Source organism: Corapipo altera, unplaced genomic scaffold (genome assembly GCF_003945725.1).
Source record: "Corapipo altera isolate COAL_440 unplaced genomic scaffold, ASM394572v1 272, whole genome shotgun sequence".
In the NCBI taxonomy this organism is placed as follows: Eukaryota; Metazoa; Chordata; class Aves; order Passeriformes; family Pipridae; genus Corapipo; species Corapipo altera.
Genome location: NW_020885095.1, coordinates 196,663 through 212,194, shown reverse-complemented (window position 1 = coordinate 212,194; position 15,532 = coordinate 196,663). Strand labels below are relative to the sequence as shown.

General features: G+C 69.0%; 1 protein-coding gene across 1 annotated transcript in view; it reads right to left on the bottom strand.

The window, feature by feature from the left end:
• Positions 1 to 10,060: 10,060 nt before the first annotated feature.
• The window catches only part of PARP10 (poly(ADP-ribose) polymerase family member 10), a 6,166-nt gene continuing 694 nt past the window's right edge, over positions 10,061 to 15,532 (bottom strand). Inside the window, exons 2-10 of the mRNA XM_027669640.1 lie at positions 14,799 to 15,026; positions 14,252 to 14,470; positions 13,625 to 14,160; positions 13,166 to 13,378; positions 12,928 to 13,066; positions 11,882 to 12,799; positions 11,677 to 11,813; positions 11,429 to 11,606; positions 10,061 to 10,865 (exon numbers count right to left, since the gene is read on the bottom strand). Of these exons, the coding sequence (XP_027525441.1) occupies positions 10,564 to 10,865; positions 11,429 to 11,606; positions 11,677 to 11,813; positions 11,882 to 12,799; positions 12,928 to 13,066; positions 13,166 to 13,378; positions 13,625 to 14,160; positions 14,252 to 14,470; positions 14,799 to 15,026 (2,870 nt within the window). The 3' untranslated portion in view covers positions 10,061 to 10,563. The remainder of the gene's footprint in view (positions 10,866 to 11,428; positions 11,607 to 11,676; positions 11,814 to 11,881; positions 12,800 to 12,927; positions 13,067 to 13,165; positions 13,379 to 13,624; positions 14,161 to 14,251; positions 14,471 to 14,798; positions 15,027 to 15,532) is intronic.

Genomic DNA, 15,532 nt, shown 5'->3' with positions numbered 1-15,532 from the left:
CCCCATGCTCACCCATCCCACTCCCCCCCCGCCAGTGGGGCCCATCCCCGGGGCGTTGGGCACCGATCCAGTTCTGCCCAGGGCAGGGATACAGATCCCCTCTGACAGCAGTGCCAGGGGGGCTTCTGTCCTTGAGGGGGAAGGGTTGCCCCCCAGCCCCCTGATTCCCCCACTGGCACCATCACCACAGGCTGGGGGTGCTGGCAGGAGCCCCTGGCACGGTGCCAAGCAGCAGTGCCAGGCCTCAGCCTCAGCTCCGCGTGGCTGTGCCAGCCCCGGGTCCTGCCGGGAATGGCGGTCGCACTGCGGCCACCGGCCATCCCTGGGGACACCGGGAGGGACCCAGCACGGCCACCACACTGCAGCCACCAGCCACCCCCCAAGCCCCAGGGACAGCGGAAGGGACTGTGTCATGGCCACCACACCGTGGCCACTGTGGCCACCAGCCAGCCCAGGGACATTGGGAGGGACCCAGCATGGCCACCACACCACAGCCACGAGCCACCCCTCAAGCCCCAGGGACAGCAGAGAGACTCAGCATGCCCACCATACTGTGGCCACTGGCCACCACATCACAGCCACCCCCAGAGCCCCAGGGACACTGGGAGGGCCTCTGACCCTGCCACCACACTGCAGCCAGCCCCTGAGCCCTGGGGACACTGGGAGGGACCACGGCATGGACACCACACTGTGGCCACCTGGCCACCACACAAAGGACACTGGCCAGCCTTTAAACCCCAGGGACATAGGGACCCCAGCATGACCTCTGCCCTGTGGCTACTGTGGCCACTGGCCACCCACAAAGCTCCAGGGACACCAGGGAAGGACCTTGGCATGGCCATCGTACTGTGGCCACTGGTCATCCCCCGAGCCCCAGGGACACCAGCAGGGACTGTGGCATGGCCACCATACTGCAGCCACTGCGGCCACCAGCCAGCCCCAGGGTCACCAGGAGGGTCCCCAGCACAGCCACTGTACTGTGGCCACCATGACCATCAGCTCCAGGGACACTGGGAGGGACCCCGGCATGGCCACCACAGTGCCACTCCAGTGAAGGGCTGGGTGGTCCTGGGGGTCCAGCTGCCCCCTGACAGGGAACAGCCTGTGTGGATGAGCACTGTGCCAAGCCCTGGGGAACAGCCCCAGCTGCCATGGTGATGGTGACAGCTGTGGTGGTGCCAGGGGTAACAGTGTCCCCCAGCCTGGTTTCAGTGCCCACTGGGCACTGTGCTACAATAATGGCTCTAACAGAGAAGCCACGAGGCATCCAGCAAACACCCCAACACCCACTTCACCTGGGGATCCTGGTCCCCCCAGAATGCACCAGCACCAGGTCCTGTGCCAGGGCCACCACCAGCTCCACCAGCCTCTGGCCTACAGATGGTGGCAAGCACCAGCCTGTGCCCCCAGCACAGTCCCTGGCAGAGCGGGTGCTGGGTCCCACTGGGCTCCGAGCCTCAGGGATGGCACATGCCAGCAGCACTGGCAGGTATCACCAGCCCCAACAGGTTCTGCCATCACCATGTCACTGCTTGTGGCAGAGCCCAAGGCCAGCTGACACTTCCCAGCTGCCACAGCTCAGCCCTAACCTCATTGTCCCCTCCAGGCCAACTGCTGTCCAGCCATGATGGCACACACCCCCACCCCATGGGTCATGGCTCCAAACATGCCAACACCTGGCAAGGGGTGACCAACCACACAATGACATCAACCCTTGCTCTGGGACCCACGGCACCACACCCACCAGCACCCAGCGAGGTGGGACCAAACCCACTGGCATCCAGCGAGGGGCGACTGCATGGTGACACTAAACCCACCACATGTCCCACAGCACCAAACCCGCCAGCAGCCAGCAAGGTGGGATCACGTGGTGATCCCAAACCTGCCAGCACCTGGCAAGGTGCAACTACCCAGTGACACCAAACACCTGCCCGGGGGCCCATGACACCAAACCCTCTGGCACACAGTGAAGTGGGACCACATGGTGACACTGAACCTTCCAGCACCTGGTGAGGTGGGATCATGTTGACACCAAACTCTCACTCCAGGACCCACGTCACCAAACCCACCAGCACTCAGAAAAGTGGGACCACATGGTGACACCGAACCCCTGCCATTTGCCCAGGACCACCAGCCAAGCCACACTGACCAGTGCCATGGTGCCCTGGCACTGCTGAGGGATATCAGCTCCTGAACTGTGTGCTATCCCTGCCGGCGGCACTCAGACCGTGGTGGGACCTGCCAGGGCCAGACCTGTTGAGCCCCTCCCCACAGCAGCGGGTGCACTGGGGTCCCTCCCAGGGGACACCTGAGCCGTAGCACAATTGGCGGTGGCACCAAATGGGCTGCAGGCTGAGGGCACCCGCTCCCACCACCCCAGAACTGGCGTCCTGCCCTGGCAGGAGCAGCTATAACACCTCATCCCAAGGACCCTGCGGCGGGATCAGCTGCGACCCCCCGGCGCCGGGACGGGGGGGCTGCCCCCCCCGCAGGCAGCATCCGCTCCCATGTAAGGGCATGGCTGCGGGCACTGCCGGCCCCACACCGGGCACCGGAGCCCCCTCGGCCACACGCAGGCATGGGGGGTACTGCGGACAGCCCTGGGGTCTGACCCACCCCCCAGCGTGGGCCTTGTACCCCGAGATGCCACCGATACCACCACTGCCACCAATGCCACTGCCGAGCACTGGAGCTCCGCTGCCCACAGCCGCCGGCCCCTCACCGCCCGCGCCCACTCTCCGCCGCCCCCAGCCCCCCGGCAACACCCCCTATCCCCAGCCCTCCCACCGGGACCCCCCGCCCCACCACGCCGCCGCTGACCCCGCCGGCCGCCGTGGGGGGCGGTGGGCACGGTGCCCTCCCTGCCCGTCCGCGGGCACCGAGTCCCCGGTGGGGGCAGCGGTCGGGGGGGCTCCTCTCGGGGTCCGAGGTGCCGCTCCGTGTCCCCCGGTCCCCCCCCCCCCCCCCCGGCCGCGCCGGGGCTGGCGGCGCCCGTCGTGCCCAATTAAGGGAATGAGCGACCGCGCTCCCCCGCGGCCCCCCCGCGCCCGGCGCCCCACGGCGCCCCACGGCCGGCCCGCGGTGGGGCGGGGGTCCCGTACCCTTGTAGCGCTCCCGCACGTCCTCGTAGGCCTGGATGAAGTCCTGCTCTTCGGGAGCGGGCGGGGGGCCGGCGGCGGCCATGGCGGCGGGGGCGGCGGCGGGGGGCGAGGGCAGGGGGCCGGGGCCGGGGTCCGGCGTGCCCGGCGTGTCCGGCGTGTCCGGCGGCTCGGTGGCCCCGCACCCCGCGGCTGGGCACGGGCACGGGACGGGACAAGGGACGGGACAGGGGACGGGACATGCCCCCGCCCAGCCCTTTAAAGGAACCGCCGGACACCGCCCCGACGCGCGCCAGACCACAGGGCACGGCACCCACGGACACGGCACCCCATGGGGCACGGACACGCTATGGGGCACAGCACCCCATGGGGGATGGGGCAGGTGGAACCCTCTGCGCCCCCCAAACAGGTCACACGGTGCCGGGGACGCGGTACTGCCCGAACCCCGACACCACCAGCCCCGGCCGTGGAGCACCCACGGGTGCCCAGAGGAGCACAGGGGGGCAGGGGTGAGTGATAAGGGACGGGGGTCGCAATGATGTGGGACACTGGGGTTGGGGGGCGCAGATGGTAAGGGATGGGATTGGGGGGGGGGTGCCTGGTGGACCCCACAGTTGGCACAGGGACTCCTCTGACTTGCACCCTGACATCCCCACCCTCACTCGAGAGGCAGATGAGACGCCCCCTCTCCTAGTGAGTGGTCAACCCCTTAAAGAGATCCCTGGGTGCCCCCCAGCCAGTGAGGACAAGGACGTCACGGCCCCCCCGGGGCCCCCACAACAGCCCCATGAGCACCGGGGGATTTTTAAAGTTCCATCTCTCAGTGCCACCATCCCTGTGTGGCACGGGGGGGGGCCCACCGCGGCCCCCACCAACCTCCACCGGAGCCCAGTCCCAGCCGTGGGCGAGCTGGGGCGGGTGTGACACTGGCCCCGTGGGACGGGGCCTCGTCATCCCTAAAAATAGAGACTAAAGCCCCGAAACTCGAGCGGGGACGGAGATGGGGGGGGGGGGGGGGGGTTTCGGGGGGGGGGGGCTGGGTGCTGTATGGGGGGGACACGCTGAGCCCTGTGAGAAGACACTGGGTGCCCCATGGTGATACACTCGAAGCCGTGTGGGCACGGCACGGCTCGGCTCGACTCAGCACAGCATGGCCCAGCACGGCACGGCTCGGCTCGGCACAGCACGCCACGGCTCGGCACAGCACGGCACGGCTTGGCACAGCATGGCACGGGTACGCTCGGCTCGGCTCGGACTGGCACGAGTTCAGCACGGCACGGTACTGACATGGCTCGGCTCAGCACGCCTCTGCACGGCATCCTGCATGACGGCACTACTGCCCCGGCCCCGGCCCAGCTCCCAGCCGCGGTGCCACCCTTCGGTCCCCCGGCCTAGCACGGGGCTCCCACATCACCCCATGGCATCGCCCCACGGTCCTCCGGGCACCTCCGGCCCCTCCATCCCACCGCGCTGGAACCCCCCGCGCGTGCTGAGACCCCCAGACACGCCCCATACCCCCGGTCACATCCCGTCCCAGCCCCGGTCCCGGCTGTACCTGCGATGCGGATGACGGCTCTCTCGGCGGGGTCCAGCACCGTCCCGTTGCCCGCGGCAGCCTTGGCGCGCTGGGAGCGTTGATGCTTGCCCAGGTTCCAGGGCAGCGTGTCCCCGGCGCCGGGCGAGCCGCTGCTGCCACTCGAGCTCTCCTCCGCCATCGCCGCCGGCTCCCGGCTGCCCGCCGACCCCGGCTCCTGCGGCAGAGGGACCGCGTCAGGGACCCCCGGCACCGGGACCCCCGGCATCGCCACCGCCCTCCTTCGGGCATCAGGGACCCCCGGCACCGGGACCCCCGGCATCGCCACCGCCCTCCTTCGGGCTCCAGGGACCCCCGGCACCGAGACCCCCGGCATCGCCACCGCCCTCCTTCGGGCGTCAGGGACCCCCGGCACCGGGACTCCCCCGCACCTGGCAGCACCGACAGCCCCCTCACGCTCCAGCCCCACGGCAGAACCACGGAGCGCCGAGAGGCGCCGGGACCCCCCGGGACAGCCCCGGGGAAGCGCGGTCTATGCCGAGCCGTGCCGGGCGGTGTCGCCAGGACCACGGTCCCCACGGGGCCACCGCGGCGAAGGGACGGGCAGGGAGCCGTCGTGATGACCGGTCCGGCACCGGGACGGTCGCGGGGGCACCGAGAACTCGCCCGTGGGACTCCCCCGCCGGTGCCGCCGCAGCCGGTGCGGGCACGAGCAGAAGAACCAGACCGGAGCCGTACGGGACAAGACCGCACCGGCACCGGGGCAGCGGCCGGGCCCGCTCCGTTTCCGGGAGCGGCTGCCGAGGCTCAGCCGGGCCGGCAGCCCCGCGGGGCCGGTGCCGGTCGCAGCCCCTCGGTACCAGGAGCGCTCCCGGGGGAGCGGGACGGAGGGTGCCGGCAGTGGCGGGGATGGCTCCGTGATCCTGCGCCCGCCACACCAGCACCTCCGCCATCCCGGCACCTCCGCCATCCCGCCTCCATCATCCCGGCACCTCCGTGATCCCGCCCCCGCCATCCCGGCACCTCCGCCATCCCGCTGCCTCCGCCACCCCGGCACCTCCGTGATCCTGCCTCCGGCATCCCGGCACCTCCGCGATCCCGGCAACTCCGCGATCCCACCTCCGCCCCGGCCCCGCCGCAGCCGTGACACCGGCTCGGGCTCGTTCCCTCGGGAGCCGGCAGCACCGGGCGTTTGCCGAGGCCGAGGCGCCATTTGCAGGAGCTCCGAACCCGGCAGAGCCACCGGCCCCGGCATCGCCGGTATCACCGACATCGCCGGTATCCCCGGCATCGCCGGTATCACCGACATCGCCGGTATCACCGACATCGCCTGTCCCGGCCCTCCTGGTATCCCCGGACCCCGGCATCACCGGCACCCCCGGCATCACCGGCACCCCCAGCATCACCGCACCGGCACCCCCGGCAGTGGGGGGGCAGGCGGGGGGTGGGCGTGGGGAAAAGGTGGGGGGCAGGTTGGGGGAGCAGGTGAGGGGCGGGCTTGGTGCGGGCGTGGGGGGCAGATGTGAGGGGAAGGTGTGGGGGGCGGGTGTGGGGGGCGGATGTGGGGGGCAGGTGAGGGGCGAGAGGAGGGGGCAGGTGGGCTCCGGGAGTGGGGGGCAGGTGAGAGGCGGGCGTGGGGGGCAGCGCGGCGCGCGCCGGTGCCAAGCCTGAGTCACCGGCTCCATCGCCCACGTCCCCCCTGCAGCCCCCCCCCCCCGGGCCTGACGCGCCGCCTCCCCCCACCCACAGGGGCACCCACAGGGACCCCGCCGCCCCCTCGAGCTCTCCCCGCCCCCGGGGACTGGAGCCTGAGCCTCCGAACGCCCCTCGCACCCCCAGCACAGCCCCCCCCGCACCCCACGGCTCCAGAACGACCCTCCACGCCGCATCCCCCAGCCCCCACGGCTCCTGCAGCCCCCCCCCCCTCCTGCCCTGCAGCATCCCCGCAGCCCCCTCCCGGAGCCCCCACGCCGCTCGCTGCCCCACGGGGGGGTGGGTGAGGAGGGTTCCACGCGCGGGGACTCACCGTGCGCCGCGATGTCCGCCGGGGCGCCACGGGGGAGCATGACCGGGGGGGGAACGGCACCGGCGGTGATTCCGGGGGGGATGCGGCACCGGGGGGGGAACAGCGGCACCGGTACCGCGGAGGCTCCCGGGGGTGAACGGCCCCGGGGGCTCCGCCCGCACCGGCACCGGCTCCGGCTCCGCGGCAGGGGCGGGGCGGGGGGCGGGGAGCGGGGGGGGCCTCATCTCACCGCCCCACCCTCCGCACCCCGCGGGAGGGGGCACCCTCATGGGGCACCTGGTCCGGGAAGGGTTACCCTGACCAGCGCACCCAGCGTCGGGGGTAACCCCGACCAGTGCTCCTAATACAGCCGGTATGGAAAGGGCTAACCTCGACCAGTGCTCCCAGTACAGTCAGCACCAGGGGTAACCCTGACCAGTGCTCCCAGTACAGCCGGTATGGAAAGGGCTAACCTCGACCAGTGCTCCCAGTACAGCCAGCAACAGGGGCCGAACATGACCAGTGCTCCCATTACACCCAGGATGGCATGGGTTAGCTGTGACCAGTGCACCCAGTATAGAGAGGGTTAACTGTGACCAGTACACCCAGTATGGAGAGGGTTAACCATCACCACTGCAACCACTGAGAGAGGGTGAACCCCACCCAGTGTTCCCAGCAAAGCTGATCCCATCCCACACTCCCACAAGGGGGTCCCACACCCCTTGGCGCTCCGGCACTCCTGGTGCTCCTGGCCCTGCTCAGGGACACCCAGGACATCCCACCCAGGAGGCACCACAGGGGGACCAGCTCCAGCCCCCCACCAGCTCCAGCTGGGCACACAAGTGTGTGCACATCACCAGGACACTGCAGGCACACCACTGGCACATCACTGGCACACCATGGGCACATCAGTGGCACATCACTGGCACACCAGCCTGGGCAGCATCACGTTTGCACGTGGGACAGGCCACCTCCAGCTGCTGCATCCAGAGCCCCAGCAGAGCCCCTGTGGCAGAGGGAAGAGACGGGAGCCCTGGAATGGGCCTGGCACAGCTCTGGAAGGGCCCTGGCACAGCTCGGGCATGGCTCCAGCATGGTGCTCACAACCTTGCTGGCCACTGGCCTTTCCCCTGGCCACAAGACAAAGCTCAGCTCCAGCCACTGGTGCTGTAGGAGGGGCCTGGCCTGGCAGCTGGGGAGGTCTTGGGAGCCAGGGGGACCCTGGGTGAAGGGGAGCTGGGAACAGGGCCAGTGCTGGAAACCAGTGTCAGGAGCCAGAGCCAGTGCCTTGATCCAGAGGTAATACTGGGAACTGGAGTTGGAGTTGGGAACTGGTGCTGGGAACTAGAGTCAGTGCTGGCAAATGGAGCTGATGCCTTGAACCAGACCCTGTGCCATGAACCAAAGCCACTGCTTGTAGCCAGTGACAGGGACTGGAGCTGGTGCCAGGAACCAAAGCTGGTGCTGAGAACCAGAAGTGGTACCAGGAACTGGAGCCAGTACCAGGAACCAGATCCAGTGCTGGGAGCCAGAGCTGCTCTGGGAACTGGAGCCGGTGCCAAGAACCGGAGCTGGTGCTGCCTGCTGGCCCCAGCCCTGTGGTGCCCAGGAGCCCTGCAGGGCCGGTGCCACAGGACAGAGTCAGGAGCACGGGTGGGTGTGGGTGCCCATGCAGATGTGTGCACCCTCCTGCAGGTACACACCTGTGCAAACATCCATGCACCAACCTGCGTGTGTGCACAGGCACTCACACACACCCCGAATGTGCACACACCCATCTGCCCCACCCATGGTACACACGAGTCATGCACATGCATGAATGCACATATGTGAGTGTGCACACATGTCTGCCCAAGCGTGCACTCACAGGTGCGAACACGGGTGAACAAGCATGTGCCCAGCCCTGCCCGCCTGTAGGCACACATGGCACACACCAGCACAAACACAGCTGCGTGCACGCGCACAGGAACACGCGTGCACGCACATGCACACACACACACATATATGTACCGGGGGGGCTTGGGGGCTTCGATGCCTCCTGGTGCCTCCCAGTGCCTCCTGGTGCCTCCCTCCACACCCAGCCGCTGGCATGGCATCGCACGGTACAGCCCCCCCAGCCCCCCGCGAGCCACATCGGGGGCGGTGCGTGCCAAAGGGCCCAGGCACAGCCGCATCCACCGAGGACCCCAGACTGCGGTGGCGTGAAGACCCCCAGGGACTCCGGACCAGGGCAGTGCAATGTGGCACCTGCTGTGTGGTCCCCTCCCGGCTCGGCAGGACCCCAGCTCAGCCCCCCCAACCCGCTCTCGCTGCGGCCGTACCGGGGCTGCCGCTCGCTCCGTCCGTCCGGATCCGGTGCTGGCGCAGCCGCTCTCGCCGCGGTCATGTGCCGGTGCAGGCACGGGCGCGGGGAGCGAATCCCCCGGCCAGAGCCGGACAAAGGGCCCCTTTCAGTCCCGCTGGGCCCCGCGGGCCCCTCGGCGCCAAGGGACAAAGGTCCGGCACGCTTGGCACCGGCAGCGCCGGGCGCTCCCCGCCCGGGTCACCCGCGGGGCGGGGGGCACTGGGCCCTACCGGGGGGTGGGTGCGTGGCCAGGACCCCTTCTGTGCTCCCCGTCCCTCTCACCTCTGCGCGCCGGCGGCTCCCCGGGAGCGGGGCTCGGCGCCACGTGCGCGGGGCTGGCACGGCTGGCACGGTGCCCCCGGGGATCCCAGAGCTGGCACACGTCAGCGGGGCTGGCACACGCCGGCGCGCACACTGCCCTGGAGCCGCCCGTGCCTGCGGGGCCGGAGCCACTGGTGTCGCACCCGTGCCCACCCCGTGTGGGCTCCCCAAAGGGGTGCGGGTGCCACCGAGGCTCCCAGTCCTGCAATTGCCCACCTGTGACCTGGGGCAAAACAGGCACGTGGGGATGCCTGCGGGAGCTGTGTCCCCCCTACCCCCCCCCCCCCCGTTTCCTGCCTGAGGGTCCCATTCGATGGGCACCAGCACTGCCCACATTTGCAGGGTGGGCACCTGGGTATCCCCCAGCACAGCTCAGGGCTGGCCTGTGGGACAGAGGAGCAGGCAGGGAGCAGGATGCAGGCAGCAAGTGGGGAGCAGGCAGAAGGCAGGGAAGAGGCAGGATGCAGGAAGGGAGCAGGCAGGATGCAGGGAGCAGGAAGCAGGCAGGGATGCAGGAGGCACCGGGTCCAGCCCTGGGGTGGCCCAGAGTCACCACCTGGCCCAGCCACCCCACGGGGGGACACAGCATCCCCACACAGCCCCACTTCCTAGTGCTCCCAGCTGAGACTGGGACTCCACTCACCCCAGTCCCAGTGCTCCTAGTTGGGATTGATAACCTCCCCTAATCCAGTGCTCCCAGCCAGGCCTGGGACCCCCACACAGTCTCCTCTCAATCCCAGTTATGTAAAAGGTTCCAATTTATTCCCAGTTTTATTTGCAGTTTTATTCCCAATTTCACTGGTGTCACACTGGTGATCCCAAGTCCTCTTGTCGGGCTCCTGCCCTGGCATAAGGGCACCCAGGAATGTGCCCAGCTGGGGACCCCCCCCACTCCAAGTCTCCTGAGCAGGGCAGGAATTCCCCTGAGCCCCCATGGCAGGGATTCCTCGAGCACTTGGTGTGGGGGCAGACACTGTAACCCCTGTGGTGGCACTGGTGCCAGGGGGCTCTGGAGGGTCAAGGGGGGACCACATGGCAGAGCTGAAGCTGGACAGCTCAGGAGGTATCCCCTTGGCAGAGCCAGTGCCAGGGGGCTCGAGGGGTGCTCCCACTGCGAGGACAGGGCCAGGAGGGTCAAAGGGGGCCCCTGTGGCAGAGCTGGTGTCGGCAGGGCTCAAGAGGTGCCCCCACAGCAGAGCCAGTGCCAGGGGGCTCAGGGGGTGCCCCCATGGCAAAGACAGTGCCGGCGGGCTCAGGGAGGTCAGAGAGGGTCCCTGCGGCGGCAGGTGATCAGGTATTGGGGGTAGGCCTGGGTGTCGTTGAAGATGACAAAGATGTCGGGCTGCTGGGGGTTGTCCACAACGCTGTGGTAGCGCTGGGGGCCCTCGGCCCCCTCCCGCAGTGGGGGTGCCCGCAGGCCCTGCCGCCCGGCCGCAAACATCCCGGTCAGCACCTTGGCCACGAAGATGAACTTGGTGCCGTCGGTGCTGGGTGGCGAGTACTGATCCCGTGCCGAGATGGCCGCACGCGCCGCGAAGTACACGCCGCGGCCGTACAGCGTGGCTGCGGGGACGGGGGTCAGTGGGGGCACCGGGGCCGTGTGCTGGCAGTGCCGGGCACAGAGCGGCACCCCATTTCAGCACCAATGGCACCGTGACCACTTTGGCCCTGCATTCCAATTCCCGTGCTGATGGCACCGTGCCCCCGTGATCATCCCATTCCTGCGCCAGTGGCACCGTGCCCGCCTCAGCACTCTGCTCCCATGCCAATGGCACCGTGCCCCCATTGTCACCCTGTTTCCATGCTGTGTCCCATTCCCACACCGATGTCACCATGCCTGGATCAGCACTCCATTCCCATGCCAACAGTGCCTGTGCCCTATTCCCATGCCGTCAGCACCATGTCCACACTGGCACTCTGTTCTCATGCCAATGGCACTGTGCCGCCCTCGGTGCCCTGTTCTCATGCTGATGGCACTGTTTCCACCTTGGTGCCCCATTCCCATGCTGACACCACCACACCCATATCAGCATCCTGTTCCCATGCTGATGGTCCCCTTTGGGGCCCTGTTCCCACACCAAGGGCACTGTACCCACATTGTCATCCTGCATCTGCCCAGCGCTCACCGTTCTTGCCGCAGAAGCTGCGGTTGAAGCCGTGCAGGCAGATCTCACGGCTGGAGGCCTTGGTGGTGCCGTGGAAGAGGACGCGCTCCGCGGCGGTGCCAGGGGCACACGCCCGCTCCACGCTGCCCTTCTTCAGCTGGTACTGCTTGTACAGCAGCGGGTGGATCAGCTTCTGCACCTGCCAGGCACCGCAGCGTCATTGCTCTGCCATGGGGGCACCCCGAGGGGTCCAGTGTCCCCAGACCCACCTGCACGATGCTGATCCGGCTGTGCAGCTCCTCCAGCGTCCCGTAGAAATGGTGAACGGTGTCAGTGAACTCCTCCGAGTCCTCGGCCAGTGGCAGCAGCCGCACCTCCTCCTCCAGCCCTGGCACCTCCAGCCCTGCTGGACACAGCCACAGTGAACAGGGGTGCAGCACAGGACAGTGCCAGCCCCACAGCACCAGCACGTACCGAGCAGGCAGCGGGCACTCTCAGCTGGGGGCTGGCTGCGGCAGACGGGCACGGCACGGGCGCTGCCGATGTCGTACTCCTCCATGCGCTCCAAGTCCACAGTGAAGGGCCGCCCGTCCAGCACCAGGTCCAGCCGGCGCTCCCGGCGCAGCCAGGCCTGCTCCAGCAGCGCTGCTGCCTCAGGGGCGTAGGGGACGACAGCGCCGGAGGGGTCCCAGCGCACCCAGCGTGTGGCAGCAGTGGTGGCAGCGGTGACAGCAGTGGCACTGAGCTCCGGCAGCGGCCGGTGCCGCAGCAGCGTGGCGAGGTCGCGGGCAGCAGGGGCCGTGTACTCGGCGAAGCCGTGCAGCGTGGCGGTGCCGCCGCGCAGGCTGAGGTGCACGGCGTGCCGGCGCTGCAGCAGGGCCAGCGCACGGTGGCCGGCGGCCGGCAGCGCCCGCAGCCACTCACTCTCCACCTCCTGCGTCCGCAGCCGCCCCGCCAGCGCCCGCTCCAGCTCCTGCGGCACCTCCGACACGTCCCGCTCAAAGGAGCAGAACACCGTCACCTGCGCCGTGTCTGCTGCCACCAGTGCCTCCTCCAGCGAGGCCTCCAGCGCGGCCACCAGCCCAGCATCCTCCTCCACCTGCTCCCGCTCCCGGCAGTAGGAGCGCAGGGACAGAGCAGTGGCGCGGGCCAGCTCCTCATCCTCACGCCTCATGTTTTCCATGGAATACTGGATAGCCAGAGCCATCTCCGCCTCCTCCTCCACTCCAGTGCCCAACAGCGGCTCCCCGGCACCCTTCCCATCAGCCATGTCAAGGAACTTGGCATCAGGGTCCCACTCACTGCCGAGGACGGCATCAGGCCACACCTGGGGGTCCCCATGGTCGTCAGCCTCGCCAGGGCGCAGCGCTGCCAGCAGCTCCCTGATCTCCTCTGTGGGAGCAGCAGGACATCAACCATGAGACCCCACCACGGCCTGGGGAAGAACCAGCATCCACGGCCCCCTCACCCCACCATGGCACCGAGAGAGTGGGCACCGGAGCAGTGCCCCTGCCCCTCACCTATGTTGGAGTGAAAGCCATCACTGTCGCCATCAGCAGCATCATCATCGCCCTCAGGCAGGTCCTGGTGCCAGGGGTGTGGTGCTGAGGGCTGGGGGTCCCAGTGGCGGCTCAGGGGCAGCAGCTCCTCCAGCTCCTGCTTCGGGGACCGAGGGATGGCATCGCCGGCACTGCTCTGGCATAGCAGGGACCGGCACAGCGGCACCCGCCTGCCAGGCCCCTCCCCACGAGGCTGCACCTGCGGGTCTGGGGGTCTCCAGGGGACACCATCCAGGTGGATGACACACTGGAAGCGGCTCTCCAGCTGCTGGAGGAGGCTCTGCCCGTGCAGGTCCCGCAGGAAGCGGGCAACACCAGGGAAGTGCAGCGTCACAGAGTGCGAGGCCACGGAGCCCAGCAGGCTCTGAAGGAAATCCGCTGCTGCCTGGCACCGGCCCAGCTCCCCACTCACCTGCCGGGAGGTGATCAGAAGGGTGGGGGTGTCAGTACCTGGGCACTGGCACCTGGCTGGCTCCCCACTCACCAGCCAGCAGTGCAGGCAGCACAGTTATCACCACGGGGCCAGCAGCCACTCCCAGAATGTGCCATGAGCACAGGGAGGTGGGAGCACAGCACAGAGCTCTGCCCACACCCACACCTGCACCCCTGCCCACACCTGGACACCACACCCCTGTCCAGATCCCTGCTTGCAGCTCACCCGGAACCCAGCGATGTCCCCTCCCTCCAGAGGCAGCAGGGACACTTCAGGGATGCTGCCCAGCAGGTCCTGGTAGTGCCGCTGCAGGTACCGCAGCGCTCCTGGCTCCGCTGGCACCAGCACCTCATCCTGCGCCAGCAGCGCTGGCACCGGCGCCACCACCGACTCCGGGGCCACCACTGACACCCGCTCCAGGCACTGGCCCTGGTTGGTCATGGCCTCGAGCCCCTCTGTGTCCTTGTTGGGGAAGGCGGCTGACGGCTGCACTGGCACTGGGTGCGATGCCTGCGGCTCTGCCGGTGCTGCCAGCGCCGGGACTGCGGGGGCTGTGTCTGGTGCAGGGTCTGTGTCCGGCAGGGAATCTGTGTCCAGCAGAGGGGCTGTGTCCAGAGGGGGGGCTGTGTCCTGGGGGTGGGGGTCCATGTCCAGGGGAGGGTCTCTGTCCCCCTCCAGCGGCTCCAGGAAGGGATAGTGGGGGGTGAGCTCCAGCACCGCATCCTGCAGCCGGTGTGGCCTCTGCAGCACCCGCTCCGCGGCTGCAGGGGGACGGACGGATAGATGGGCAGCCAGTGGCCCAGCCGGGCCCCCCGGTTCCCCTGGCACCAGCGGGGATCCCTGCCGGCTCACCTGCCGGCTCCTGGAAGGTGACGATGGCCCGGTGCCCGCCCGGCAGCAGCTGCACCTCCCGCACGGAGCCGCCGCCGCTGCGTCGGTTCTCGAAGTAGAGCTCGAGCAGGTCCCGGCTCAGCGCCGGCCCCGCCGCCCGCACCAGCACCGCGGGGGTCTGTGGCACCCGCAGCAGCGCCAGCCCCCGGCTCTGTGCCCGCTGCTCCGCCGACGCCAGCTCTGCAGCACGGGCAGCGCTGGCACCACGGCACAACGGGGACCCCACGGCGGTGCCACCACCCCCACGGCAGCATCTGGGCGCTGGGTACCCCGCAGACCCCACACCCTAAAACACCACCCTGGTGCTCTCAGATCCCCAGCCTGTCGCCCCCCTCCCCGCCAGCACTCCCACCCCATTGCATCCCCAACCTCCTGGCACCCCCATCCCATTGCCCCCCACCCTCTGGTAACCCCTCCCTATCACCTTGGCCCTCCATGCCCCCACCCCGGTATGCCCAGCCCATCACCCTCCCAAGCCCTGGTGCCCCCCCATGGTCTCCGGTCCCACCTGGGGGGGTGAGGGGGTCCCGCAGGTGCAGCAGCGCCCAGTTGGGTGCAGGGCCCCGGCACAGCGTGACAGTGCCAGGGGAGACATCCAGCAGGGTCTCCAGGAGGAGGTCCAGGAGCTCGGGAGGGGTCCAGGGGTCGAGGCCACGCAGCAGCAGGCGGGTGGGGTCCCAGGGGGGGGGCCAGGCACACCCCCAGCTTGGCCCCCCCCAGCTGGTGGCTGCCACGGGTCAGCACGTTCTGTGCATCTGGGAGGGAACGTGGGGGTCACTGGGGTGGGGGGGCATCAGCAGAGCCCACTCAGCACCCCCCACCTCCCAGAGCCTGGGGACACAGCACTGCTCACCAGTGCTCCCAGTGGGACTGAGTCCCCCCAAATCCCATCCCAGTGCCCCCAGTGGGGCTGAAATCCCCCAGACCCCATCTCAGTGCTGCCAACTGGGACTGGGACTGCCAAATACCCCAATTCCAGTGCTCCCAGTTGGGACTGGGACCCCTCATAGACCCCATCCCAGAGCTCTCAGTTGGGACTGCGAATCCCCCACAGCCCATCCCAGTGCTTCCAACTGGGTCTGGAACATCCCACCCCATCCCAGTGCTCCCAGTTAGGACTGGGACCCTCCCCCACCCCATCCCAGAGCTCCCACTTGGAACTGTGACACCCACCCACTCCATCCCAGTGCTCCCAATTGGGATTATGACCCCTCACACCCATCCCAGTGCTCCCAATTGGGA